This window comes from Galeopterus variegatus, unplaced genomic scaffold, assembly GCF_000696425.1.
Source record: "Galeopterus variegatus unplaced genomic scaffold, G_variegatus-3.0.2 Scaffold3374, whole genome shotgun sequence".
In the NCBI taxonomy this organism is placed as follows: domain Eukaryota; kingdom Metazoa; phylum Chordata; class Mammalia; order Dermoptera; family Cynocephalidae; genus Galeopterus; species Galeopterus variegatus.
Genome location: NW_007729485.1, coordinates 28,561 through 54,452, shown reverse-complemented (window position 1 = coordinate 54,452; position 25,892 = coordinate 28,561). Strand labels below are relative to the sequence as shown.

At 40.8% G+C, this 25,892-nt stretch overlaps 1 protein-coding gene and 1 long non-coding RNA gene across 2 annotated transcripts in view; both read left to right on the top strand.

Annotated features, from left to right (window-relative positions):
* NUP133 (nucleoporin 133kDa) overlaps positions 1 to 22,092 on the top strand; it is a 52,978-nt gene extending 30,886 nt beyond the window's left edge. The window contains exons 18-25 of the mRNA XM_008584781.1: positions 134 to 267; positions 2,380 to 2,538; positions 4,270 to 4,405; positions 7,787 to 7,905; positions 9,475 to 9,555; positions 10,274 to 10,338; positions 11,712 to 11,800; positions 21,783 to 22,092. Of these exons, the coding sequence (XP_008583003.1) occupies positions 134 to 267; positions 2,380 to 2,538; positions 4,270 to 4,405; positions 7,787 to 7,905; positions 9,475 to 9,555; positions 10,274 to 10,338; positions 11,712 to 11,800; positions 21,783 to 21,919 (920 nt within the window). The 3' untranslated portion in view covers positions 21,920 to 22,092. The remainder of the gene's footprint in view (positions 1 to 133; positions 268 to 2,379; positions 2,539 to 4,269; positions 4,406 to 7,786; positions 7,906 to 9,474; positions 9,556 to 10,273; positions 10,339 to 11,711; positions 11,801 to 21,782) is intronic.
* Positions 22,093 to 22,554: 462 nt separating this feature from the next.
* On the top strand, positions 22,555 to 24,551 carry LOC103600503. The gene is made up of 2 exons (XR_551393.1): positions 22,555 to 23,124; positions 24,276 to 24,551. It is a non-coding gene; the product is annotated as an uncharacterized LOC103600503 (long non-coding RNA).
* The last annotated feature ends 1,341 nt before the right edge of the window (positions 24,552 to 25,892 follow it).

Below are 25,892 nucleotides of genomic sequence, written 5' to 3'. Positions count from 1 at the left end.
AGCTGGAGAGGTTTCTGCTTCATTGATGAATCTTAGAGTAGATTATGAATAAAGGTAGAATTTCAAGTGATTTTTTTTTATGTATCTCAGGTTTTGCCCAAAGGATTTTTCCCACCTGTTCTCATTTCCACAGTCACACTGGGCCAGTATGCGTGGGCTGCTTCTCTTGCAGAGAAGTACTGTGACTTCGACATCCTGGTGCAGATGTGCGAGCAGACCGACAACCAGTCCCGACTGCAGCGCTACATGACGCAGTTTGCCGAGCAGGTGGTAGCACTGGCACGGGGGCAGCAGGAAGACTTGGCCGCTGCAAATCTGTAGTGGGGTTTTTGCAGCAGGATACAGTCTTTCTGTCATTAACTTAGTGTCTTCCCATCTAAGTTATATGTTACGTTTCTTTGTAAATTGGCAGACGATTCTTTATATATAATATATTCGTGAAAGATTCTTTGGCCTTTGAAAAATAAGTTAAAACTTTCATTTCTGTTCTTATATTTTTCATTTATAGTAACAGTACTTAGGTACATGCATATCTTTACCAAGTTTTTTTTTTTTTTTTTGTCGTTTTTGAGACCAGCTGCACCGCGCTCAGCCAGTGAGCGCTGTGAGCGCACCGGTCATCCCTATATAGGATCCGAACCCGGGGCGGGAGCGCTGCTGCACTCCCAGCGCCGCACTCTCCCGAGTGCGCCTCAGGCTCGGCCCTATCTTTACCAAGTTTTAAGAATCTGAACAGAAGATACTTGGGAGCATAGAGACCACTTTCAGAAAGACACACAGTCTTACTGTTGTCCTTGGGTTTGACATCGTACTTGCTATTTTTAAAACAAGTTCCAGTTATGACACCATCTATGTAAATTTAAGTTGCTCCTTAAAGTCAGTTTATTCAGTCAGGTGATTATTACATAAAAATTAGTTTTTTTCTTACTCTAAAAGGGATATGGTGTAAGATGCAGAAAACCCCTATAAACAAAAAGATGAAAATCAGTCATAATCCCGCCACGCTTTTTATCATTTGGTTTGTTCTTGTAGTCTTCCTGTTCTGTGTGGTGTAAACAGACATGTTCCATCAACTGCGCTTTCACTTAGTACACGCAAACATTTGTCCTTATCTGCATACTGTACAGCAGCATTTATTCTGTTTCACTTTTGTCTCCTTTTATCCTCCTTGGATACAGCAGCATTTTTAATGGCAGATCATTGACTGGGTGTGACTTACTTTACTTGACTGATGCCCAGGAGTTGGACATGGCTTGTCTAGTATCTCACAGTAGTGCCAAAGTAAATACTTTTACACTGATCATGGTTTTTTTACTTCTTTTTATGGATTCTACTTCTCTGTTGACATTTTCCATTCATTTTTGCATTTTTTTCTTTTATTTTCTTTAAGATATTTAATAGTTATTTTGAAATTCTTTTGTGCTAACTCTAAATAATGTGCTCATTCTTGAGTCTGCTTCTGTTTGCTTTTTATGTTGCTTTAGTTATATTTTTCTGCTTATGTCTGGTAATTTTTTAATTGTATGTTGGACATTGTATTTAAAAGAACTGTAATGATGAAAATCAGTGTTCTTTTTCCCCTGGGAGGGTTTTCTCCTTTCTCTTTTAGGTGGTTAGTTGAGAGGCAGATCACTCAATCCATCAGGACTATAGACGTAGGCCTGAGCCTGGTCTCAGCTTTTATTACATTCATTTCACTCTTGCTTCACAAGTCTTTGGGGGAGACACCTCTGTTCCTTACAGGATCCCCACTTTAGTGGAAATATCTCTTGAACACGGTGACACTGTAGGACATTTAATTTTCCTCTCCGGTCTGGCCTCCACAGCACCCCAGTGCTCAGCAGATGTCCTGTGGGGAAAATTGGCTGGGCATTTGGGCCACTAGATTCCGATTTGTTCTGCCAGCCCACACGGCCATCTGGCACAGCACTGCACCCTGATAATCTCTGGATCTTTCTGAGATGATGGAGATGTTGTTTGTATGCACTCTCCACAACGGGAGCCACTGGCCACACATGGCTGCTGAGCACTTGAAATGTGGCTAGTGTGCCTGAGGTGTACTGACAATCTTACATTTTAATTAACTTAAGTTTAGGCAGCTACACGTGGCCAGTAGCTACCATATTGGTCAACACACATCTAGATTCTGCTGTTGACTGTGTTGGTAATCTTCAGCAAGATACCTCTTCTGAATCTAAATTTACTCAGTTATCAAATGAGATGATTAGATTAGATGATCTTACACATAGGAAATTATTGTTCAAAACAAGATTTCTATTTTGGAAGCCTTTGGAAGAAATTTAGTCCTCCTTTATTCATGTGTATTTTTTAAAACTGCACTAGCAAACATTAATGGGTTCTTGACTCTGTTGTTTGTAGAACTTTTCAGACTTTCTTTTCCGTTGGTATCTGGAGAAAGGAAAGCGAGGGAAGCTGTTGTCTCAACCCGTTTCTCAGCATGGACCGCTAGCAGACTTCCTGCAAGCTCACGGTCATCTCAGCTGGCTACATGAAATTAATAGCCAAGAGTTAGAAAAGGTGAGAAGAATTCAGTTATATGGAGCAGACTTATGCAATTTATGTAGGTAGTTAATAGTACTTATAGCCATATATCTGGTTAAGGGGTTAATATCCAAAGTATATGAGGAACTTAATAGCAAGAAAACTAATATCCCAATTAAAAAATGGGCAAAGGACCTGAATAGACATTTCTCAAAAGAAGACACACAGGTGGCCAACAGGCACATGAAAAAATTCTCAGCCTCACTTACTCATGAGGGATGTGCAGACCAAACCACAGTGAATTGTCACGTGAGAAAAGAGAACCCCAGTGCCTTGGTGAAAATGTAAATCAGTACAGCTATTACGGAAAACTGTATGAAGTTTCCTCAAAAACTTGAACACAGAACTGCCCTATGTTCCAACAATCCCACTTCCGGGTGTACATCCAAAGGATTTGATATTGCATGTCGAAGGGGCACCTACATTTCTGTGTTCACTGTTCACAGTAGCCAAGTTTTGGAATCAACCTGAGTGTCCATCAGCAGATGAGTGGATACAGAAAATGTGGTTTGTATGTACACAATAGAACACTGTTCAGCCTTTTAAAGAAGGAGATTCTGTCATTTGCACAGCGTGGATTCATCTGGAGGACATTATGTTAAGTGAAATAAGCCAGGCCCAGAAAGATAAATACCACGTGATCTCACTCATATGTGGAATCTAAAACAATCAAGCTCATAAAAGCCGGGAGTAGAATGGTGGTCACCAGAGGCCGGGGGCATGGGCAAGTGTTGGTCAAAGGGTATGATGTTTCCTTTAGACAGGTGGAAAAAGTTTCTTGAGATATACTGCACAGTGTGGTGACTGTAGTTAATAGTAGTGTATTATATATTTCAAAATTCTGAGAGTAAATTTCAAATGTTCTCACCACAAAAAAATAATAATGTGAAGTGGTGGATATATTTATTATCTTGATTTAATCATTCCAGATGTATGCATATGTCATGACATCAATTGTAATTTACAACAAAAAATTTGAAAAAAAAATTAAAAACACTACTTACAGATTATTTAAAATGTGTACTTCCTAACTCTCACATTGTTTGTGTGAAGCATTCTTCATTTATGATGGTGTTGCCATTACTTCTAATATCAATAAAAACTGTAGTCCCTTGTGATTTGGCTACCACTATAATGAAATAAAACACAAAAAATTTATTAACATGTATATAATGGTCATTGGCTTTTTTCGTAATGAGAATATTCTTGTAATGTAAACATTCAAATTATAGGTTAAAAAAGCACACAGATTAATTTTGAGGTTTGTTCTCAACAGGATGTTCAAGAGGATATGAAATTGGTATAGAGCAGATGTTTTGTGTATGTCTCTTCTCAATGACTTGTGTGGATGTTTGATATTTTATTGTGTAATTACTCTCAGTGTAATGGCACTGATAAGTTTTTAAGTTTGCTAATTTCAACTTATCTTTTTTCTTTTTTTTTAAAAGATGACCGGTAAGGGGATCTCAACCCTTGGCTTGGTGTTGTCAGCACTACGCTCAGCCAGTGAGCAAACCGGCCATCCCTATATAGGATCCGAACCCGTGGCCTTGGTGTTATCAGCACCACACTCTACCAAGTGAGCCACGGGCCGGCCTATTACTGATATAGCTTAGGAGAAAAAACAAGTTTGGGATGTGCTTAACCTTTATTTCCACTTGAATTGGTACCCTGGATCTTATGGTTTTTATATTTTGCTTATTGTAGGCCCATGCAACACTTCTGGGTTTGGCAAACGCAGAAACTCGTTACTTTTCAAAGAAGAAAACCCTTCTTGGCTTGAGTAAATTAGCTGCATTAGCTTCAGACTTTTCGGAGGATCTACTACAAGAGAAAATTGAAGGTGAAAAAACTTGAACAAGAAGACAGACGATGGGTTATACTGTCACTGAACTCTAGCGATGTGTTCCTGTCCTCATTTAGTAGGATCCGTTAGAAGCAGAACCCATCTCTACTTCTGGGGAGTGTTTCTGTTCAGTTTTCATATGTAATTACTCTGTTATATGCTTGGGGTTCTTTTTCCTTTTTTTAGAGAAAAGTAACTTGTATTTTAAATTCTCTTAGAGAGTTCAATGATCTTGAATGGAGAACTCTGATTTTGCACCCTTAGTGATGTCTGTCTACTCTAAGAGCAGAAAGGACTGCAGTGAAATCTGACTGAGCACTGTGGGCTGCTGTAGGTAGTGGTGGTGGTGCAGAAATGCTGAAACTATTTTGTGCGTGTCGTAGATAGAGAAGATGATTAGATGTGCTATTGTTTTTGATAACCAAGGGCAGAGATGCAGACACAGAAGGAAAAGCCCTGTGTTGTTGTATCTGAACTGGAGATGTCAGGCGGAGTCTAAAGATATTTCTGGCTCTTTCCACTGAGAGGGCCTAATAGCAATGACATCCCAGTAGCTGGAGCACAGCTAGGTCCATATTTTGGTTTCTAACTATTGTTTTCCAGTAAAAGGAAACCAGGGCTTATGGAAGATACAATCTTGGACAGTTGTTGGGCTGGAAAGCAAAGTTAATGGAGAGATGTCAGAAGAACACAGGAACCTGGAAGAGCTCCCACTGGCCAAGTTTGTGATAAATTGAACATCAGAAAGAGTGGTAGTAAAGAATTATATTTCAGTTTATGAGAGAAACAGCCATGAATCCACAGTGATACCCAAAAGGGGAGAGAGGCCAGTGAAATGCTTCTTTACAAAAGAATGCCCACTGATAAATGTGGGAGGAATGATAGAGTTACCATTTTGTAACCATAGTGAATAATTGATCATCAAAGGATGCTAAAACCATGGAGTTTAGGGGTAAGGGAAATGGGACATTCACATTTTCAGATATCAGGACACAGAAATAACAGACACTATTACCAACAACTTGACAAGCCCACTCCGCATATGTCCTAGTGTGTTGTCACGTGGCAGTGTGTACCACCACCTCTGCTGTGTTCTTCCTGGAGATGTTCAGCCTGTATTTAATCTGCCATAAACAGAGAGATATATCCTGATGGTGGGACATTTTATAATACAGTGAACTTGGTATCTTCAAAATTTTAGCAACACGAGAGACAAAAGAAAGACAGGAGGGTGTTTTAGATAAAGAGACCCAAGAGCCACAACTCATGACAACCAAATGCAATCTCAGGTGTAGCAAGCCTTTTTTTTTTTTTTTTTTTTTTTTTTTTTTTTTAAAAATGACTGGTAAGGGGATCTTAACCCTTGACTTGGTGTTGTCAGCACCACGCTCTTCCAAGTGAGCAAACCGGCCATCCCTATATAGGATCTGAACCCATGGCCTTGGTGTTATCAGCACCGCACTCTCCCAAGTGAGCCACGGGCCGGCCCTCAAATGTGAGATTCTTGATTGGATCCTGGATCACACCCCAAATACCCAGAACAACTATGATGAATATTTTGGGGACAACTGGGAAAATGTGAACATACTTAATATTAGATGATATTACTATATTGACATTAAATTCCTTAGGCCTGATAATAGCTTCATGGTTGAATGTCCTTGTTCTTAGGAGATACAGGCTGAAGTTTTTAGAATTGAAATAGCACACTACTGCAACTTTCACGTGATAGGAAAAGCATTCTTTAAGGGAGAGATTAAGCAAGGGAGCAAAATGTGAGTGGCAGGTGACTCTAGATGGAGGGTGTGCCGTGCACACTGTATTCTTCAAAATTTTCTGTAGGTTAGGAATTTTCCAAAATAAAAATTGGAGGGGGAGTCTCAGCTCTTTGGTTGGGGTGAAGTATTTGCGTATGTGGATATCTGGGTGCACGGCTCGGCCACAGAGTCCAGCCTCTGGGTCTGAGTTCAGATTACTCTGGTGCCGCTTGTTTCCTTGAGGAGACGGCACATTGGAGGAGTCTGGACAGACACCTGGTTTCACATATCTTCTCCAGAACTTACTAGCATTATGACCTTGGGTGGTGGACTTACCCTCTGAGCCTCAGTGTCTTCATCTTTAAAACGGGTGTTTGAAGGACTGAGGACATCGTGTGTTCCTCGAGAAAAACGGCTTACACGTATTAGCCACTCAATAAATCGTAGGTGGTAGCATTTAACTTTTATTACTAAAATTATTTTGTATTGTTTGGGAGAATCTTCCTTTCAGTCTTTTTATTTTTGCACTAGTAGTGCCCGTCGTTCTGGAGAAGTGTGTTTATATTCTGCAGGGCTAGCTGGAAGTCTGAGAGGGGAAGCCAGAGGCAGGTCATATTAGCCAGAATATTTTGATGCAGGATGTTACTTCTTGGTTTCCCCTTAGATGTCACTGGAACTGTGGTCAACACTTTGCATGTGAACTCTTCTTAGCTTTTGCTGTCTTAACACAATGGGAATATCTTCAGCTCTCAGTGATTTCCTAGACTGTTATCACAGTGTATGTAATCACAGCGGTTAGGTGTTTTAAAGATTACTTTTCTGGATATGTAAATAATTCCTTATGGAAATTTTGTAAATTATAGGAAAAAACACAACAACAAAAGTTGCTTATAATCCCACCTCCCCAGAGACAACTACCATTACTGTTTTGTGTTTATCCTCCCAGTCTGTTTTTCTAGGTATGGAAATGCAAAAAATGTACTAATTTTTACAGAACTGAGACCATGTGCAGTGCTGCCGGCATCTGGATGAGAGTATGTGTGCCGTGGTTGCTTGTTTTGCTGTGTTTGAGGCTGCACAGCAGTTCTCACCATTTGCCTGCACCCCAGCACACTCTTCGTGGGCAGGGCCAGGTCAGAGGCTTGGCTGGGGAGCTTAGGGCAAGCCGAAGCTCCTATCTCCTCATCCTGTGGAGAGAGCCCTTGCTAGTTGGATTTGGTGGCATTTAAATCATGTCCATTTACAAATGAAATCATGCTATAAACTCTGATGGGAAGAAGTTTACTTAGTTACCATAGCAGAGGCCTGAGAGATCTCACATTCAGGGGACTTACAGCTCATGAAATAGCCATCCGCTGTACAACTTCCTCAAGTAGTTCTCCCCCCCTCCTATTCCGGGTCGCTTTGATAATTCATATGACTTGGATCAAACCATGCATACATTGCTAACATAGTCAGCAATCAAGAGTAAGTAGAATTAAAACATTTTAAGGCCATTGAATAGTGATGGGATTACTTTCAGAGCTTTTATTTTTCTTTTTAAGTTCAGATTTGTTTTATGACTGCGCAGCAGTGAAGTTACATCATTCTCTCTCTCGCTTGCTCTCCTCTTGAATACTAGAGATGGCTGAGCAGGAGCGTTTTCTGCTACACCAGGAGACCCTACCTGAACAGCTGCTGGCAGAGAAGCAGCTCAGTCTCAGCGCGATGCCAGCGCTGACGGCGCCACAGCTCATCAGTGTATGTGCACTTCAAACCCCCCACCCTTCAACTCAGAACGCCCTCAGGGTGTGTGGGCCATGTGGCATAGTTCCTAAGAGGAGTTACCCTTCTGCTGCTTACGTTCTTCAAAACTTTCTCCTAGAAGAGTTGTTGGGAGCTGCTTGGGAGCAGGTCACAAATGAGGAGAAAGCAGTGACTAGCCTCTGCCTCCCCACACACCTCCACCTGTTCCTGAAGGTGCTAGTCCAGGTGGCCAGGAGAATTACTTATAGTTCGCTTTTCTGCTGTAGGACAAATGTGTACCATGAGATAACTTTATTTCTCCAGAACATTACTTCTCAGGCTCTCCTGTAAGAACGATTTAAAGAACTGACTTTCATGGCCTGTGAGTGCTCACTCCCCCTTTCCTGAGGGTGGAGCTGGAGTGTGTCTGCAGCCCAGGTGGCCTTGGCGTATGTTGTACACTTGTGCATTCACCCTGTGGCCCAGACAACGTTGCCAGCGCAGCATGATGTTGCAGGGCCACCTCGAATTCACTCTAACTATATTAAAAAGAAGGCAGACAATTAAAAACCTTTACTGTTTTAGCCATTATTAGGGACAGATTTCCTGGAACTGAGCTTATGTCATCCTCTCCTGTTAAAGCATATTGAATTTAGAAATTTAAGGTGCTGCCAATTGTAACTCACAATTATGTATCATGAAGAGGGAAAAAAGCAGTACCAGCATTACTCGGTGCTCCATCGATTTCCGTACCACATTCCAGTTTCAGAGATTGTGGAGAAAAAAAGGATGTTCAGAAACAATGAGATAAAGTATTGCTTCTTTAACTGTTGTAAGACAGTGAAAACAAGCCGATAGCTTTTTTGAAATGGCTTGAGTAATGTCCTTGCTGTTAAAGAACGATGTATGATCTTTAAAAATGAAATTTGTTATAATATAAATGGTTGGTGGAAAAGGGAGGCAGGAAAAATTCAAATTGATATTTTCCATAAGGTTCATTTGATGATAAAATCACAGGAAATTTGAGAAATCCAGAAGTGTGTGTCAGATAAGTTCTGACGAGGGTGATCGCTGATGACACGCTGGCATATGTAAACTAGACCAACTGCGTGCTTTATTGGAGGTCTCAATTTTTAAAACCATTTCAAAGGGCAGTATTTGAAAAGCATTATAACCAGCTTTAAAAGTACAAAGGAGCAATTTATTTCAACGGTTATGCTTAAAAGAATACTGAAATGTACATACTATCTTCTTGATCCTAAGAATATAGATTTACTGACATTTCAAAAGCGTATATACCCCGTTATACATATTAGTGATTTAAGATATGCATTTTTAAAAAGACAGTTTATTATGAGGAGTATAGTTTCCAAATATTTACTATGAAAATATTTACAATTTACTTAAAAGACATAGTGACTTTTCTGCATAAATTTCTCTAGTGAAAGGGTATTTTAAAAAGATGGCAAGATTTGTATTACCTTTTAATTTTGTTTTTCCGTGAACTTTTTGCAGTACCTTCATATTAATTATAATTGTATGTATGATTACTTAAAATAATCTACTTATTTTAACTTGCCATAGCTATATATCTGTGAAGAAAATAGAAGAGCTAATGAATACGATTTCAAGAAAGCTCTGGACTTGCTGGAATACATTGATGAGGTGAGAGAAATCTCTCGAGGTTAATTCAGGCGACCAGATGCACATGAAAATAGGGGAGAAAATAATCTCTTTGAGTCGACCATGAAAATGTATTGACTGAAAAAGACTATCTCTGGCTCGGCTGCCCTAACTCATAGAACACGTGCAGCCCTTTAGAAAAGCTGCCAAGAGAGTCTACTTCCTGATAATTCTCTTACATTCCCAGGTGTCTTCCTCTGTGCACAAATAAAAATGCTGCTTTTCAAAGTCCTGAGGTGTTTTTCCTCTTCCATTTATAAAGTGACTAGTTTTTCAATCTGACATGTTACTTTGTCAGTTTATTCTTCATAGTGTGCACCCTAAGAGAAGCTGTTTCTCAGCTTTCAGAGGTTGTAGAGAACATTCTGTGGCATTAAGTAGCTGCTCTGTTAGCTGGCCGTGCAATCGAGAGTAGTTTGGTGGATTTTAAAAACACAGTATGTTGACATGTCTGTTACCTTGCTTAAAAATCTTAACCCTCTCAAGGTTCCTGATAAAAATGAGATGGTCACAGACCAACCTGAAACTAATTCACACAGATACCTAAGTAGTACTAACATCTTGAGAGGGAAATTTTAAAAAATCAATTAAAGTAAAGCAATAGTATTTATGGAGGGTTAGAGTTGACGTAACTAAAATTTAAGCATGTGTTTCTTTTTAAAGTCAGGAATTAATCAGGATTTTTTGTTTTGCTGTGAAGGAGGAAGATATAAATATAAATGACCTAAAACTGGAGATCCTGTGCAAAGCTCTGCAGAGAGATAAGTAAGTCCTCTCGGCCTGAGTGTAAGATACAGCTCTGCAAAGGTCTCTTTGGAAGATCGCGATGTCATATGTCAAAAGGTTCTATACCCTTCTAATTGTAACATTTTTTTTTCCTTTTTGTGACCAGTAAGGGGATCGCAACCCTTGGCTTGGTGTTGCCCGCACCGCACTCAGCCAGTGAGCACACCGGCCATTCCTATATAGGATCCGAACCTGCGGCACTTCGCCGTTGGGCTCCCAGCGCCGCACTCTCCCGAGTGAGCCACAGGGTCGGCCCTAATTGTAACTTATTAACGTACGGAAATGTTAATGGTTGCATTAGTAATCTTAATTTTTTAATTTAGTAGTTAAGGAATAGCCTAAAGACTTGGGACCACTGCTATAAGAAATCACTGCTTTGATTTTAAAATGTAGATTGTCAGTTTGCACAGAGACGCATGTGTTCCTTATTTTCACAGACATTGGGCCAGTTGTGCCAAATAAGACTGAAGTGCTACTGTCTCACCATCCTCTCCTTTCTGCAGAAGAGGATTTCCATCTGTGTAAATGGTGCTGTTAAGATTCAGTGGCAAAGGAAGACTGAGGATGTCAGTTGTAGGGATGGATTCTTCCAGGAAGGGAATTTCAGAGAGAGCAGGACTTGAGTGCCAAAGCCGTTTCCACTGACGGCTTTCCTTTCCCTTCAGTGCTTGGAATCCCAATAGAGCTGTTTTCCTGAAGAGGGTCTCCCTTCCCTTGATCACTTCCAAATCCTGAAATTGCTGTTGGATTTGGTCTCGGAGGTCCGGAAGCATGTAGCTCTGTGCCTACTTGATTCCTTGATGCTATTCCAGTCATACAAAAAGACGCTGTCGTTTTGACTGGAATTACTTGTCCTGGCTTCTTACTTAAAAAATTTTAAGGCATCATGTGGTGTAGATACATCTGTTGATTACTTCAAAGCAGTAACTTTGTGTGTTTATATTTCATTAGTCCCAATTAGATAAAGAAAGCTTCTTTCCTTTATACCACACACTGGTTGCCATTTTACTGTTTTGAGAAGCAGAATATGCTGTGGCATATTGTGACTATTCCCTGCGCTCTGGAAGACCACACATCGGGGTCCCTGCTGGATCTGTTACTTATGGAATTTTCTTCAGAAAGGTGTCTCACTGCGAGGTTTCTGAAATCAAATACGTGGTGGTCGTGCTGGGTGAATAGCCACCTGCATGTGGTATCTTCTGTCTGGCCCCTTTATGTAAAGGACTTGAAACACAAAATTCAGGTTCTCCACCCCACAGCCAGCAAAACAAAACCGCCACAGCACACAGAAGTCACTTATTTCAGCCGTGTGGATGACTTAATTTTCCCCTCATACTGATTTTGTTTTCTAGCTGGTCCAGTTCAGGTGGTAAAGATGATCCAATTGAAGTATCTAAAGACAGCATATTTGTGAAAATCTTACAGAAACTTGTAAAAGATGGTAAGTGGTTTGTTACTATTAGAAATTACATCACCACCCCTCAGTTTAAGAAATCTTAGAATGATGGGGATTTGCCAAAATGTCAAATGACAGGGAGGTTTAAAGTTAAACACTAGTATACTCTAAGTTAGAGAGCTTTGCACACACAGAAAAAAGGAAGGGCTTTTCCCACCATCTGCACTTGGGGGAGCATGTACGTATCAGGGTGAAATCTCCTGGTGTCCCTGGCACAGTCACCGTGCTGGTCCAGTATAGACAAGGAACTCCAGTCAGGCGCGCTGGGCACAGGCGTTGGTTGTGACACTGAAAATCTGCATTGTAGAAGTAATTGTTTCCTTTAATTTTTCAACTAACTCTTTTGTGAAGATTGAAAATTTGAAATGAGATATAAACTTTTTTGGTATATTCCCTACTAAACTGACCATACCATGCAAATTACAAAATATTTTTAATTTTAAATCCATTTTAGACATTAACGCTCTAAAATTCAGTTTAGACACAAAGTAAAAAGAAACAAGAAGGGGTTGTGTCTTACATGCATCTTTTGTATTTAATGTGGTGAGCAGACTTCCATTTGCTGATAAAGACAGATAGATAAAGAGACTTTTATGCGTGAAATGCTTGTTGAGGGAAAGGTGAATTTAAGACTTCGATCTCCTTCCGTACTGCTGGGAGCTTAAAATATGGAGACGTTAGTGCTGAGAAAATTTGCACATTTTGCACGTAAAAAGAAATGTGACTAGCTTGTTTCAGAATTACTAGATCAAAACGCATGATGCTAAAATCCAGGCAATGTGCAAAGTTGGCTGAACTAGAGTTTACTGACCTTTTCAAATATAACGATACTCTTTTTAACGTGAATTGGAAAAAATACACAATAACTAAAAGCTGTTGCAAATTCAGCAGTTCTTCTGAATGAAAGTGAACTTTATTCATCTTGTCAACATTTACATACATTTGAGCATTTTCTTACATATATCTGCAAGATACGTTATTGAATGTACAAAGAACATGCCCAGCTGAGTGCTGGGCATGCAGTAGTTGCTCAGTAAACATGTGTCCTCAGTAAACATGCAGTACTTGCTCAGTAAACATGTGAGTATGTAGAACTGTTTGCAGATCCACAGCCCCAGCTCCTCTGTACCAGGTTCCACCCCCACCCCTCCGCCCCGTGTGATGCTTCTCCCTGCCAGAGGCACTGGCTCTTCCAAGGGAGGGAGGGGCCCCCGAGAAGCCCTTGGACTCACCACACCAGCTAGTGTTCTGGGGTCAAGGGGAGCGGCTCTCAGCACTTGTGTTCCAGAAGCTGTCATTGCTGAGCCTGTCCTGGCGCTGCTTTTCAGATTTGTGGTCTCCTTTTGTAGCTGATCGAATGTAAATGCAGTTCTGTAACTAATTACTCGGAACTTGCTGAGAAATGGCCTAGCCTTTGATTTATGACAAAGGGACACGATCACCCCACATTGACAAGGGTACTCGATGCGCTTTTGTTTTCAAAGGTAAACAACAAACAGGAAGGTTAATTAAACCTTTTTATTGTCAAAAAAAATTAAAGATAAAATAAATGGCGGGATATAGCAAAAGGAAATATATTTTGCTTGAAAGTACTTGAAATTCAGAAAGCAGAAATATAACTGTAAGGCCTTCTCTTTTCTTTGTTTTTTTTTTTTTTAATTTAAAAAATGTTTTTTTATTTTAACTTCTCAGTATACATTGTAGTTGATTTTTGTGTCCCTTTACCCATTCCTCTTTCCCCTCTTCTTCTCCTCCCCCATCTACATCATATCTGTTCACTTGTCTTAACACGTTCAAATTGTTGTGATTGTTCTGTCTTCTTCCCCCCCATACCATTTATTTGTTTGTATACTTATTTATTTACTTATTTTTAGCTCCCCCAAATAAGTGAAAACATGGTATTTCTCTTTCTGTGCCTGACTTATTTCACTTAATGTAATTTTCTCTGGGTCCATCCATGTTGTTGCAAATGGCAGTATTTCATTCTTTTTTATAGCAGAGTAGTATTCCATTGTGTAGATATACCACAGTTTCCCTATCCACTCATCTGATGATGGACATTTGGGCTGGTTCTAACTCTTGGCTATTGTAAATAGTGCTGCAATAGTATTTCATTCAAGGTCCATCCATGTTGTTGCAAATGGCAGTATTTCATTCGTTTTTATAGCTGAGTAGTATTCCATTGTGTAGATATACCACAGTTTCCCTATCCACTCATCTGATGATGGACATTTGGGCTGGTTCTAACTCTTGGCTATTGTAAATAGTGCTGCAATAAACACTGGAGTACAAGTTATCCCTTCAGCATGATGATTTCCATTCCTCTGGGTATATTCCCAGCAGTGGGATAGCTGGGTCATATGGTAGATCTATCTGCAATTGTTTGAGGAACCTCCATACCATTTTCCACTAAGGCCACACCATTTTGCAGTCCCACCAACAATGTATGAGAGTTCCTTTTTCTCCACAACCTCGCCAGCATTTATCGTTCAGAGTCTTTTGGATTTTAGCCATCCTAACTGGGGTGAGATGGTATCTCAGTGTCGTTTTGATTTGCATTTCCCAATGCTGAGTGATGTTGAGGATTTTTTCATGTGTCTGTTGGACATTCGTATATCTTCCTTTGAGAAATGACTATTCAGCTCCTTTGCCCATTTTTTAATTGGGTTATTTGGTTTTTTGCTGTAAAGTTGTTTAAGGTCCTTGAATATTCTGGGTATTAATCCTTTACCAGATGTATATTTTGCAAATATTTTCTCCAACTCTGTTGGTTGTCTTTTCAGTCTGTTGATTGTTTCTTTTGCAGTGCAGAAGCTTTTTAGTTTGATGTAATCCCATTTGTTTATTTTTCCTTTAGTTGCCTGTGCTTTTGGGGTCATATTCATGAAGTCTATACTCACTCCTACTTCCTGAAGTGTTTCCCCTATGTTTTCTTTAAGGAGTTTTATTGTTTCAGGGTGCATATTTAATTCTTTAACCCATTTTGAGTTGATTTTTGGTATATGGTGAGAGGTACAGGTCTAGTTTCATTCTTCTATATATGAATATCCAGTTTTCCCAGAACCATTTGCTGAAAAGGCAGTTTCTTCCCAGTGTGTAGACTTTTGGTGCCTTTATCAAATATCAGATGGCTGTAGGTATATGGGTTGATATCTGGGTTCTCTATTCCATTGATCTGTGTGTCTGTTTTTATGCCACTACTATGCTGTTTTGGTTATATAGCTTTGTAATATAGTTTAAAGTCAGGTACTGTTTTTTGGGTTTTTTTTTTCCTTTTTGTCTTTTTTTGTGACCAGTAACGGGATTGCAACCCTAGGTGTCGCGCCCGTACTGCGACCGGCAACGGGATCGCAACCCTCGGTGTCGCGCCCGCACTGCGCTCAACCAGTGAGCGGACCGGTCTCTATATGGGATCCGAACCCTCGGCGGGAGCGCCACCGCACTCCCAAGCACCTCACTCTACCGAGTGCGCCACCGGGCCGGCCCTAAAGTCAGGTACTGTTATGCCTCCAGCTTTTTCTTTTTTTCCTTAGGATTGCTTTGGCTACGTGTGGTTTTTTGTTATTCTACATAAATGTCCGGATAGTTTTTTCTATTTCTTTGAAAAATGTCATTAGAATTTTGATGGGGATTGCATTGAATCTGTAGATCACTTTGGGTAATATGGACATTTTCACAATGTTAATTCTTCTGATCCAAGAGCATGCGATATCTTTCCACCTTGTGTCCTCTTTAATTTCTCTCAACAGTGGTTCGTACTTCTCTTTGTAGAGATTTTTCACATCCTTGGTTAACTTTATTCCTATGTATTTTGGTTTTTTGGTGACTATCGTAAATGGGCTAGCTTTCTTGATTTCTTTTTCTGCATGTTCACTGTTGGAGTATGGAAATGCTACTGACTTTTGTGTGCTGATTTTGTATCCTGCAACTTTGCTGAAATCATTTATCAACTCTTTAAGAGTTTTTTTGTAGAGGCTTTAGGCTGTTCAGTATGTAGCATCATATCGTCCGCAAACAGAGACAGTTTGACTTCATCTTTTCCAATCTGGATGCCCTTTATTTCCTTCTCTTCTCTGATTGCTCTGGCTAGTACTTCCAACACTATGTTGAGTAGGAGTGGGGAGAGTGGGCATCCTTGTCTAGTTCCTGATCTTAAGGAACATCTTGTTGAGGATGATATTGGCAGTGGGCTTATCATATATGGCTTTAATTGTGTTGAGATACTTTCCCATCTATACCTGACTTGTAGAGAGTCTTTATCATGAACGAGTGTTGAGTTTTGTCAGATGCTTTTTCAGCATCTGTAGAGATGATCGTATGGTTTTGTCTTTGCTTTTATTGATGTGGTATATCATAGTTATTGATTTGCATATGTTGAACCAACCTTGTATCCCTGGGATGAATCCCACTTGATCATGGTGGATAATTTGTGTGTGTGTTGCTGTATTCTGTTAGCTGGTATTTTATTGAGGATTTTTGCATCTATATTCATCAGGGATATTGGCCTGTAGTTTTCTATTTTTGATGTCTCTTTGTCTGGTTTTGGTATCAGGGTGATGTTTGCTTCATAGAATGAGTTTGGGTGAATGGCCTCTGTTTCAGTCTTTTGGAATAGTTTGTAGAGAATTGGTATCATTTCCTCTTTGAAGGTTTGGTAGAACTCTGCAGTGAACTCATCCGGTCCTGGGCTTTTCTTTGTTGGGAGCCTTCTGATAACAGCTTCAATCTCTTTTATTGTTATTGGTCTGTTCAGATTTTCTGTATCTTTTTGGCTCAGTTTTGGTAGTTTGTATGTGTCCAGAAATTTATCCGTTTCCTACAGATTTTCAAATTTGTTGGCATATAGTTGTTTATAGTAGTCTCTAATGATTCCTTGTATTTCTGAGGTATCAGTTGTAATACCACCTTTTTCATTTCTAATTTTTGTTTTTTGGATCTTCTCTCTTTTTTTCTTAGTTAGCCTTGCTAAAGGTTTTTCCATTTTATTTATCTTTTCAAAAAATCAACTTTTTGGGGCCGGCCTGGTGGCGCACTGGATAGTGCGCCGCTTGGGAAGCACGGCGGTGCTCCCGTCCGAGGGTTCAGATCCCACATACAGACCGGTTCCCTCTCACTGGCTGAGCAAGGTGCGGGAGCAACACCGAGGCTTGCGATCCCGTTGCCGGTCCCCGGTCCGGTACGGGGGCAACACTGAGGGTTGTGATCCGTTGCCGGACACGGAAAAAAGACAAAAGACAAAAAAAAAAAAAAAAAATCAACTTTTTGTTTCATTGATCTTTTTTATTATTTTTCAGGTTTCTATTCTTTTAGTTCTGCCCTGATCTCACTTATTTCTTTCTGTCTACTAACTTTGGGTTTGGATTGTTCTTGTTTTACTAGATCTTTAAGGTGAAGTGTTAGGTTATTTGCCATCTTGCCATTCTTCTGAAGTAAGCATTTAATGCTAGATAAATTTCCCCCTTTGTACTGTATCCCGCAGGTTTTGGTATGATGTATCATTATGTTCATTAGTTTCAAGAAATTTTTTGATTTCCTGTTTAATTTCTTCTTAGACCCAAATGTCATTAAGTAGAATGTTGTTTAATTTCCATGTATTTGTATAGTTTCCAGAGTTTCGTTTCTTATTGATTTCTAATTTTAATCCATTGTGGTCTGAAAAAATACATGGGATAACTCCAATTTTTTTGAATTTGTTGAGGCTTGCTTTGTGACCTAACATGCGGTCTCTTGTGGAGAATGTTCCATGTGCTGATGAGAAGAATGAATATTCTGAGTTGTTGGATGGAATGTTCTGTAGATATCTGCCAAGTCCAATTGGTCTAGTATGTTGTTTAGATCTTGTGTTTCTCTATTGATTTTTTTGCCTAGATGATCTGTCCTATGTTGAGAGTAGGGTGTAAAGGTCCCCCACTGTTATGGTGTTAGTGTCTGTCTCATTCTTTACATCTAACAGTGTTTGCTTTATAAATCTGGCTGCTCTGACATTAGGTGCATATATATTTATGATTGTTATGTCTTCTTGATGGATAGATCCTTTTATCATTTATAGTGGCCTTCTTTATCTCTTTTTATGGCTTTTGGTTTAAAGTCTATTTTATCTGATATAAGAATAGCTACTCCAGCTCGTTTTTCTTTTCTGTTTGCATGGTAAATCTTTTTCCATCCTTTCAGTCTTAGTCTATGTGAGTCTTTATGGGTGAGGTGGGTCTCTTGAAGGCAGCATATAGTTGGGTCCTCCTTTTTAATCCAGTCAGTCTGTGTCTTTTGAGTGGGGAATTTAATCCCTTGACATTTAGAGTTATTATTGAAAGGTGTTGATTTACTCCTAGCATGTTATTGATTTTTGTTTACATTTCTTAAGTGTCTTTTGTTCCTTTCTTTCTGATTTTCTGTTTGTCTTCTGTATTTGTTGATTTCTTAAGTGTCTTTTGTTCCTTTCTTTCTGATTTTCTGTTTGTCTTCTGTATTTGTTGATTTCTTAAGTGTCTTTTGTTCCTTTCTTTCTGATTTTCTGTTTGTCTTCTGTATTTGTAGGTTTCTTGGGGTGGTAGATAAACTATTTTTTTTCTTTATTGTTAGCATTTTTGTTTTACTAGTAGGTTTTTTTCTTTCTTGAGTATTCATGGCAGTGATGGTTGTTTTTCAGGTATCAAACCCAGTACTTCCTTGAGAATTTTTGGTCAAGGCTGGTCTTGTGGTGGTGAACTCCTGCAGTTTTTGTTTGTCTCAGCAATATACTATTTGTCCTTCATTTCAGGATAGCCTTGCTGGGTAAAGTATTCTTGGCTGGCAATTTTTGTCCTTTAGTATTTTGAGTATATCATACCATTCTTTTCTGGCTTTTAGGGTTTGTGATGAAAAGTCTGATGTTAGTCTGATTGGGGCTCCCTTGTAGGTGACTTGCTGCTTCTCTCTTGCAGTTTTAAAGATTCTCTCTTTCGGGCCAGCCCGGTGGCGCACTGCTACAGTGCACCGTTTGGGAGCGTGGCGGCGCTCCCGCTGAGGGTTCGGATCCCACATACAGACCGGTTCCCGCTCACTGGCTGAGCCAGGTGCGGGAGCAACACCAAGGATTGCGATCCCGTTGCCGGTCCCGGTCTGGTACGGGCGTGACACTGAGGGTTGCGATCTGTTGCTGGACACGAAAAAAGACAAAAAGGAAAAAAAAAAAAAAGATTCTCTCTTTGTCTTTGAGTTTTGCCAGTTTGACTATAACATGTCTTGGAGAGGATCTTTTTGGATTGAATATGTTTGGGGATCTTTAGGTCTCCTGAATCTGAAGATCTGTGATTTTCCCTATACCTGGGATGTTTTCTGCTATTATTTCATTGAATATGTTTTCAGTGTCATTTCCTTTTTCCTCCCCTTCTAGAATACCCATGATTCGGATATTTGAGTGCTTAAAGTTGTCTGTTATCTCTCTTAGATTTTCTTCAATTTTTAAAATTTTTTCTTTTTTCTGGTTTGCCTGTGTTAATTCAAACAGCCTGTCTTCAAAGTCAGAAATTCTCTCTTCTGCTTGTTCTAGTCTGCTGGTTAGACTCTTTGTTGTGTATTTTATTTTGTGGAATGAATCCTTCAGCTCCACAAGCTCTGCTACATTCTTTTTCAGGGCATTGATTTCTTTGTATATTTCTTCTTTCAGATCCTGTATGTTTTTTTCTCATTTCATTGTGTTATCTAACTGAGTTTTCTTTTATCTCATTTAGTTTCCTTAGAATTGTTGCTTTAAATTCCTCAGCAGTCATTTCAGGGACTTCCTGTTCTATAGGATCTAGAGCTTGAGAGTTATTATTTTCCTTTGGTGGTGATGTACTTCCTTGGTTTTTCATATTTCTGGTATCTTTCTTTTGGTATTTAGTCATTGTGGCAGGGAGTATCACAGTCCACTAGTTCCACCCTGATGTCTGGCCTGGATCCTGAAGGGACTTCCAATTCTGGGCAGCGGGAACTAGCCTGGGCTGGGGGTCCCGCGGTGCCTGCCTCTTCTGGTGCGGCTGGTTCAGGGTGTGTGGACCTGGTGGCTCTTGGGCCTCTCTGGGCAGCAGGGACTGGCCTGGGCTGGGGTCCCGTGGCGCCTGCCTTTTCTAGTGTGGCTGACTCAGGGCATGTCTTTTTTCTGTGTTTGGAATTGAAGAAATACCTAGACATGGTCGATCTCTCTGTATTTGTTAGAGGTTTTCTCCAGTAAGCCTAATAGGTCATTAGAGAGCATTTGGACCCAAATCTGACACTTTTCTTGAAGTAGGTTCTTGTAAAAGTGCCCCAGAATTGAACTAGTCTAATTAAGTGTCTAGCACTAATATTAAAGGTAACTTTGTAGTTTTTGCTATTCTTAGTAGATTACGAAACATAAATGGAAAACAGGATTGGAAGGTCATAATTTTATGAAAAGAATTACTAAGTTTTGACCAAAAGACAAAAACTAGCAGAAAATTTTACATAAATAAAAGTATGTAAATAAAAGATACGTATATTTATTGTAACAACAGGCCAAAGAGATTTATTTTTGGAGGCTTTTTAATAATATGGCTTCTCTGTGCAATAGTAAATGTTTTTAAGGGACAGATTCTGCACGTAGAGAGATACACAGACCATCACGTTATATTTCTATAGGCTTGGATGGCCCAACAATTAACTTCAGGCTGTGAGATGAATTCATCCTACAGAAATATTTAAATTACCCACATGGTTTGTTTTTATGTGTCACTGAAGTACATTATACGTATAGAACAAAATGCATGAATCCTTACATGGAGTTTAAAATTTTTTCTAATTTGTCACCAACATTTAATAGTTGAGAGAAAGTTCCTACAAGACTTATTTTCCGACTTCTCTTAAAAGTCAAAGATTTGCCTGCACCACACTGAAGTATTTGCTTGGCAGCAGTTGGCTGGCACTGGAAAGAGCTGCTGCTGGGGCTGGCGGTTGGCTCTGAGGCCCCGGGGCACCTCCACTCACGAGTGCTCTGTTGCCTGATAGGCTTTTGCAGGTGTTGGAGTTTAAATCCCTGCCTTAAAGAAAAGAAATGGACCATCAGATATTAGATCTAAACAAAAGGCATTTAAAAATGAAAGACAAATATGTTGCTTTTTTAGAGAGTTGATCCTTTAGAAATCTTATATCTTTACAAGTGTAATACAGTTTTACAAAGAAAAAAGTTATTATTGAAAGTGTGTTAATTATAATAAATGCTATATAAATGTTTCAGATTTAGCCTCATAACATTTATTAGCCCAGAATTTTTATTATATAACAATCAAGTACAAAAATGGTCCATGGAGGATTTTTCTAAGAAAAGAGCAGAATTTGATTTTGAGAACCTTATGGTAATATAACAAAATATAAAGTATTATTGTCTCATTAATTTAAATTTTTTCCTCCAGTTTTGTTTGTCAAATGAGAAAATCATATGTACTTTTTGTAACTGCATAGATCTCAGCTTTCACAATCCATTTAGTTAGCATTCGTTGGCTTCCAGCTCTCTAGATGACATGTGCAGACCAATTCCTCCGCCTGTCTAATTTTAGACTCAGACTGTAATACAGTGGAGACACTGTAGCGAGCTCTCCTAACAGTGTTTCAACTTAATTATTTCCCCAATAGGGGAACATATAATTGTTTCAAATGCTCATTTTCAAGTGATTGTTAGTTTGAAACTTCAACATTGAAGGTATGTTTTAAGCTGTGGGAAACATGAAACTATTTCAGATCTTATTAAAGACTTTACATAGAATGGCTTTTTTGACCACTAGGGGGAAAAGCACCCAAGCAGCCTCTGTGAACAATGTCCCATTGTTAGGCTTGAAAGTGTGTTTCACAGACGGAAGGAATTTAGAAGAGAGTATTTCCCAATAGCAAAGTGATGTTATATTTTAAATAGAAGCACAGGTGGTTCTATCAGTCATCTTAATTCATTTGAGAGTTTTATAAAAATAAAAAATGACTTTTTTGTTTGCATTTACAGGCATTCAGCTGAGTGGATACTTACCAGAGGTGAAAGACCTTCTGCAGGCAGATCAGCTTGGGAGCCTGAAGTCCAATCCCTACTTTGAGTTTGTTTTGAAAGCAAATTATGAATATTATGTCCAGGGACAAATGTAACTTTTTCTAAAAATGGTCATTGTTTCTGAAATTTGTATGAGTGCACATTTATAAACATTTTAGACCTTAACTAGAAATTTGTATGATTTTATAACATGTATAGCTGATTTTTTTATACTTTGTTTAGAAGTAACATAAAATAGTTACCTAATTATAATTTTGGTTTTCAGTTACACGTTATCGTCTTTCCCCCCTTTTCTCCACCTGAAATCTTTATGAGTTGTTCCAGAACTTGCTACCATTGCTTTTTAATTTGGTCCACGGTCGGGAGATCTTGGCCTGGTTCTGGCTCCTCGAAGGCACAGATCACTTCCAGGCTTCAGTTTCTATAACTCTAAAAATTGTAGGACTGCACTGAATTCTCTCTGTAACTCTGGATATTGTGCAGCGAATAGAGTCTGCAGTGTTAGGTTTCCTAACCTATTTTGGTTAGGGATAGAAGGAAATATCTAGTAGGATAAATGTCACATTTTGCTGACTTATAATGGTACTATAAAACAAAACATTGGACCTGGCTCATGGGAGTTTGATAACCGATTAACTCATTGAGAACATTTTAAACTTTTCTACATAGATAACAAGTGAGTGTTAGGAAAGTATTTTAGTGAATGAAACATTTATGTGGCTTTTCACCATTGATAATAAGCTTATAGTATCAGCCTCGTGTATTTTCAGGGTGGTCTTCACTGGATTCCAACATCACCACAGTCTGCCTAACTAGTCAGAAGTACGGGGGATGCTGGAAACCATTGAGAGTTCTCCTGATATGGCAGCCGATATGGCTGGAGGGTGCTGTTCTCTCAGGGCATCTTTGTCCTGACTGGTGTCTTCAGTTCATTTTTATCTGGCTTTAAATAAAGACCAGAGACTGGACAGGGAGTTGCTGGCACAGCCGCGCTCTGGCCAGTTGAGTGCTCCCTGACCAGCTTGCTCCAGCAGCTGAAAGGTCAGAAGTTAAACATGATGAAGAGGGTCCGGTTCCTGGTTTCGCAGAGTCCAGCCATCGTGGCCTGTTCCCCTGCGGGGTTTGGGGCCAGCCCCAGGGTGTTTGGAAGAGCAAGTTATGGGAGGAAGGACGTCAGCAGCCTGGCTCTCTTTAGGGCAGCCTCAGGTCCAGGCCGGGAATATGTTGAAGTTGCTGAGAGAAGTTGGGAACAGCAGCGTGCCAATGGCTGGCAGGAAGTTGTCGAGCGCTCATGTTACAGGTGAGGCTTTGGTTTGACGCAGACACTAACTCGAGTGTCTACTTCTCACCTGTGTGACCCTGTCAGGTCAATGTCCTCTGGGGACACACAGGCTCCTGCTGCCTTCATGTGCCGCCCGCAAACTTCTTGTCCTTTGTGCGTCAGGAGAGCACTGCGGGAAAGCCGAGCTCATCACCTGCTGGGCTCGTGGGTGTGGAAGGGCGGCTGTCACGGTGTGCGGTGTGGTGCGGTGCAGTCGTTCTGTTTTGAGGGAGGGAAAGCTGGTTGTCTCCTCTGTCTCTTACAGTCAGTAGCTAGCACCAAAACGGTTGGGTTTTAAAGATTTTTTTTTTTTTTTGCCTTTTTGTCTTTTTTTGTGACCGGTAACGGGATCGCAGCCCTCAGTGTCATGCCCGTACCGCGACTGGCAACGGGATCGCAACCCTCGGTGTCGCACCCGCACCACACTCAACCAGTGAGCGGACCGGTCTGTATATGGGAGCCGAACCCTTGGCGGGAGCGCCGCCACAACTCCCAAACGTCGCACCGAGTGCGCCACCGGGCCGGCCCTTAAAGATTATTTTAACAGTGAAAATGAAATTAAAACTTAGGGTTTTGAATATTCTTCTCTCCTAAATTTTTATTTTTTTATTTTTAAAATTCTTTTGGTGGCTTGCTGGTACAGGGATCAACCCCCGGCCCTCGGTGCTCTCAGCCCCACGCCCTACCAGCTGAGCTAACTGGCCGGCCCCTCTCCTAACTTTTTAAAATTGGCTTCACAACGTAACATTCATCAGTGACTGCTGATGACCGTAGAGATATGGTGTGCATTCTCTGCGGGAAATGTCATTACTGACCTGGAAAAGGTTCCTCTTCACTCGTCCTCGAGTGCTGCTCTGAGAGTCCCAGTGTGGGGCCCTGACAAAAATGACAGCCAGACGTTTTGACCGTGAGCAAAGGGGAGTGTCCAGCAGGCGTTCGGAGCGGCGTGTGAGGGTCTGTGCACGCGTGGGGAGTCCTGAGGAGGCGCAGGAAGGGGCTTCTGCAGTCCTAGTGACGCAGAGCCTGGGGACTTCCGGTTTTAAAGACAGCTTTTAAAGATCAGATTATGTTTTTTTTCCCTTTTTTTTTTTTTTTTTACTTTGGGGTGTGAATCACCGTTTTCCTAACAGGCACCGACGAGGGACTGTCTGCAGGTATCGGGGCGTGCAGCTCAGCTCTCACTTGAGGCTGCCACCTCATCACTGCTGTCGTGACCCAACACTTGGGCGTTGTGAGGCTGACCACAAAAATATTAACGCCAGGGTCACGGTTCGGATCCCATCGCAGCCAGTCACCAAAGAAAAATTAGCATGCCCCACCTACTTCCTCCTGAACATTTTCTCCTGAGATTGCCTAAAGAGAAAATAACCCACTCATTAAATACAAAAATACATTTAAAAAAATAATGATGTGTACTTTTTATTAGGAAAAAAAATACTTCTCTAGATTCTGAAAAAAATAAATACTACAGAAAATAAACTTATTAAAAAGACATGTGGAAGGAATTAGACCCCCGAAATCCCACGAGAAATGACACTTGTTACCATTTTGAAGTATATTTTAGGGTGTTCTAGACTGCGTGTACTAGTTTATGGTTGCCACGTATCTCATGTTGATATTGTGAGCATTTCTCTGTAGCCTTCAGCTAGTGTTTCTCAACTTTCCCCTTCATTATCATCCCTCCTAAGGAGCCTTTTTAGACAGTTTTTCCTACTCACCTCCCACCCCAGTGGAGGTTAGCTGCACAGGGCTGCTCTGCACCTTTTTACGTGCTGTGGTCTTCGGGGGCCACAAATAGTAATAGCTAAGTTTTTTTCGCTTCCTAAGAACCACTTTTGCCTCCTTTGAGAAGGAATATCTTAAATATTCCTCAAGATTTGAATTTTTGATGCCTGCCTGGCACCACTCCATAGCTACAGTGTAACCAACAGCTTGTGCTTTCTCTCTCTCTCTGTCTCTTAAAAATTAAAACACGTGGGTTGGTGAACGTGGAAGAGATCCCTTGGGGATCTGTTATGTTTCCAGAAGCAAAGCAAGTGTGGCGGAGGAGGAAAAGCTCTGGCCCTGCCCGGCGCCTCCTGTAGAAGGGAGCCACCCACGGGCTGCTGGGGAAAGAACCAAACGAGGAGGACCCACCTGCCTTGTTTACCTGAGGATAGTTAAAAGGATTAACTGAAGCGTGGAGGCTTTGAAAGGTTCATGCTTAAGCTGATAGGAAACAGTCTAGAGAAGGCCGAGACGGCAGGATTGGGGTGTGGGTGTGTGAGGAGTTGAGAAGTGACATGTGGGCTTGGTGGCACAGGGCCTGTCGGGGTGTGGAGAGCCGAGGCGTGTGCACCTGCACGCTGAAGGCAGGACCACTGTCCAGCCTCCCCACGTGGCTGACCTTTGCTTAGTGGTGGTTCTCAGAATGCTGTGCAGGCAGTGACCGCCTGCTCAAGTGGCAGAGCTGCGGTGCTCCCCAAGAGTCCCCATACAGAGACACGCTCTTCTGCCCACTCAGCGGGTCTGTTCTCTAAGCCAGTGAGAGCTCAAGACCAGAGTGGGACTGCCACTGCCAGGGGCTGTGTAAACCAGCCCGGTCAGGTGGGCAGAGAGCAGATGTGTGGGACGGCCTGCCCAGGGTCCACCTGCCCGCCGCGGCGTGCCGCACCAGCAGGTGTCCCTCAGCGTGTGTTGTACCCAGTCAGCTTTCCATGTGTTTGGGTCTCACAGACTCAGCTTAGAGAAGCTGCTGTAGGGAAGCT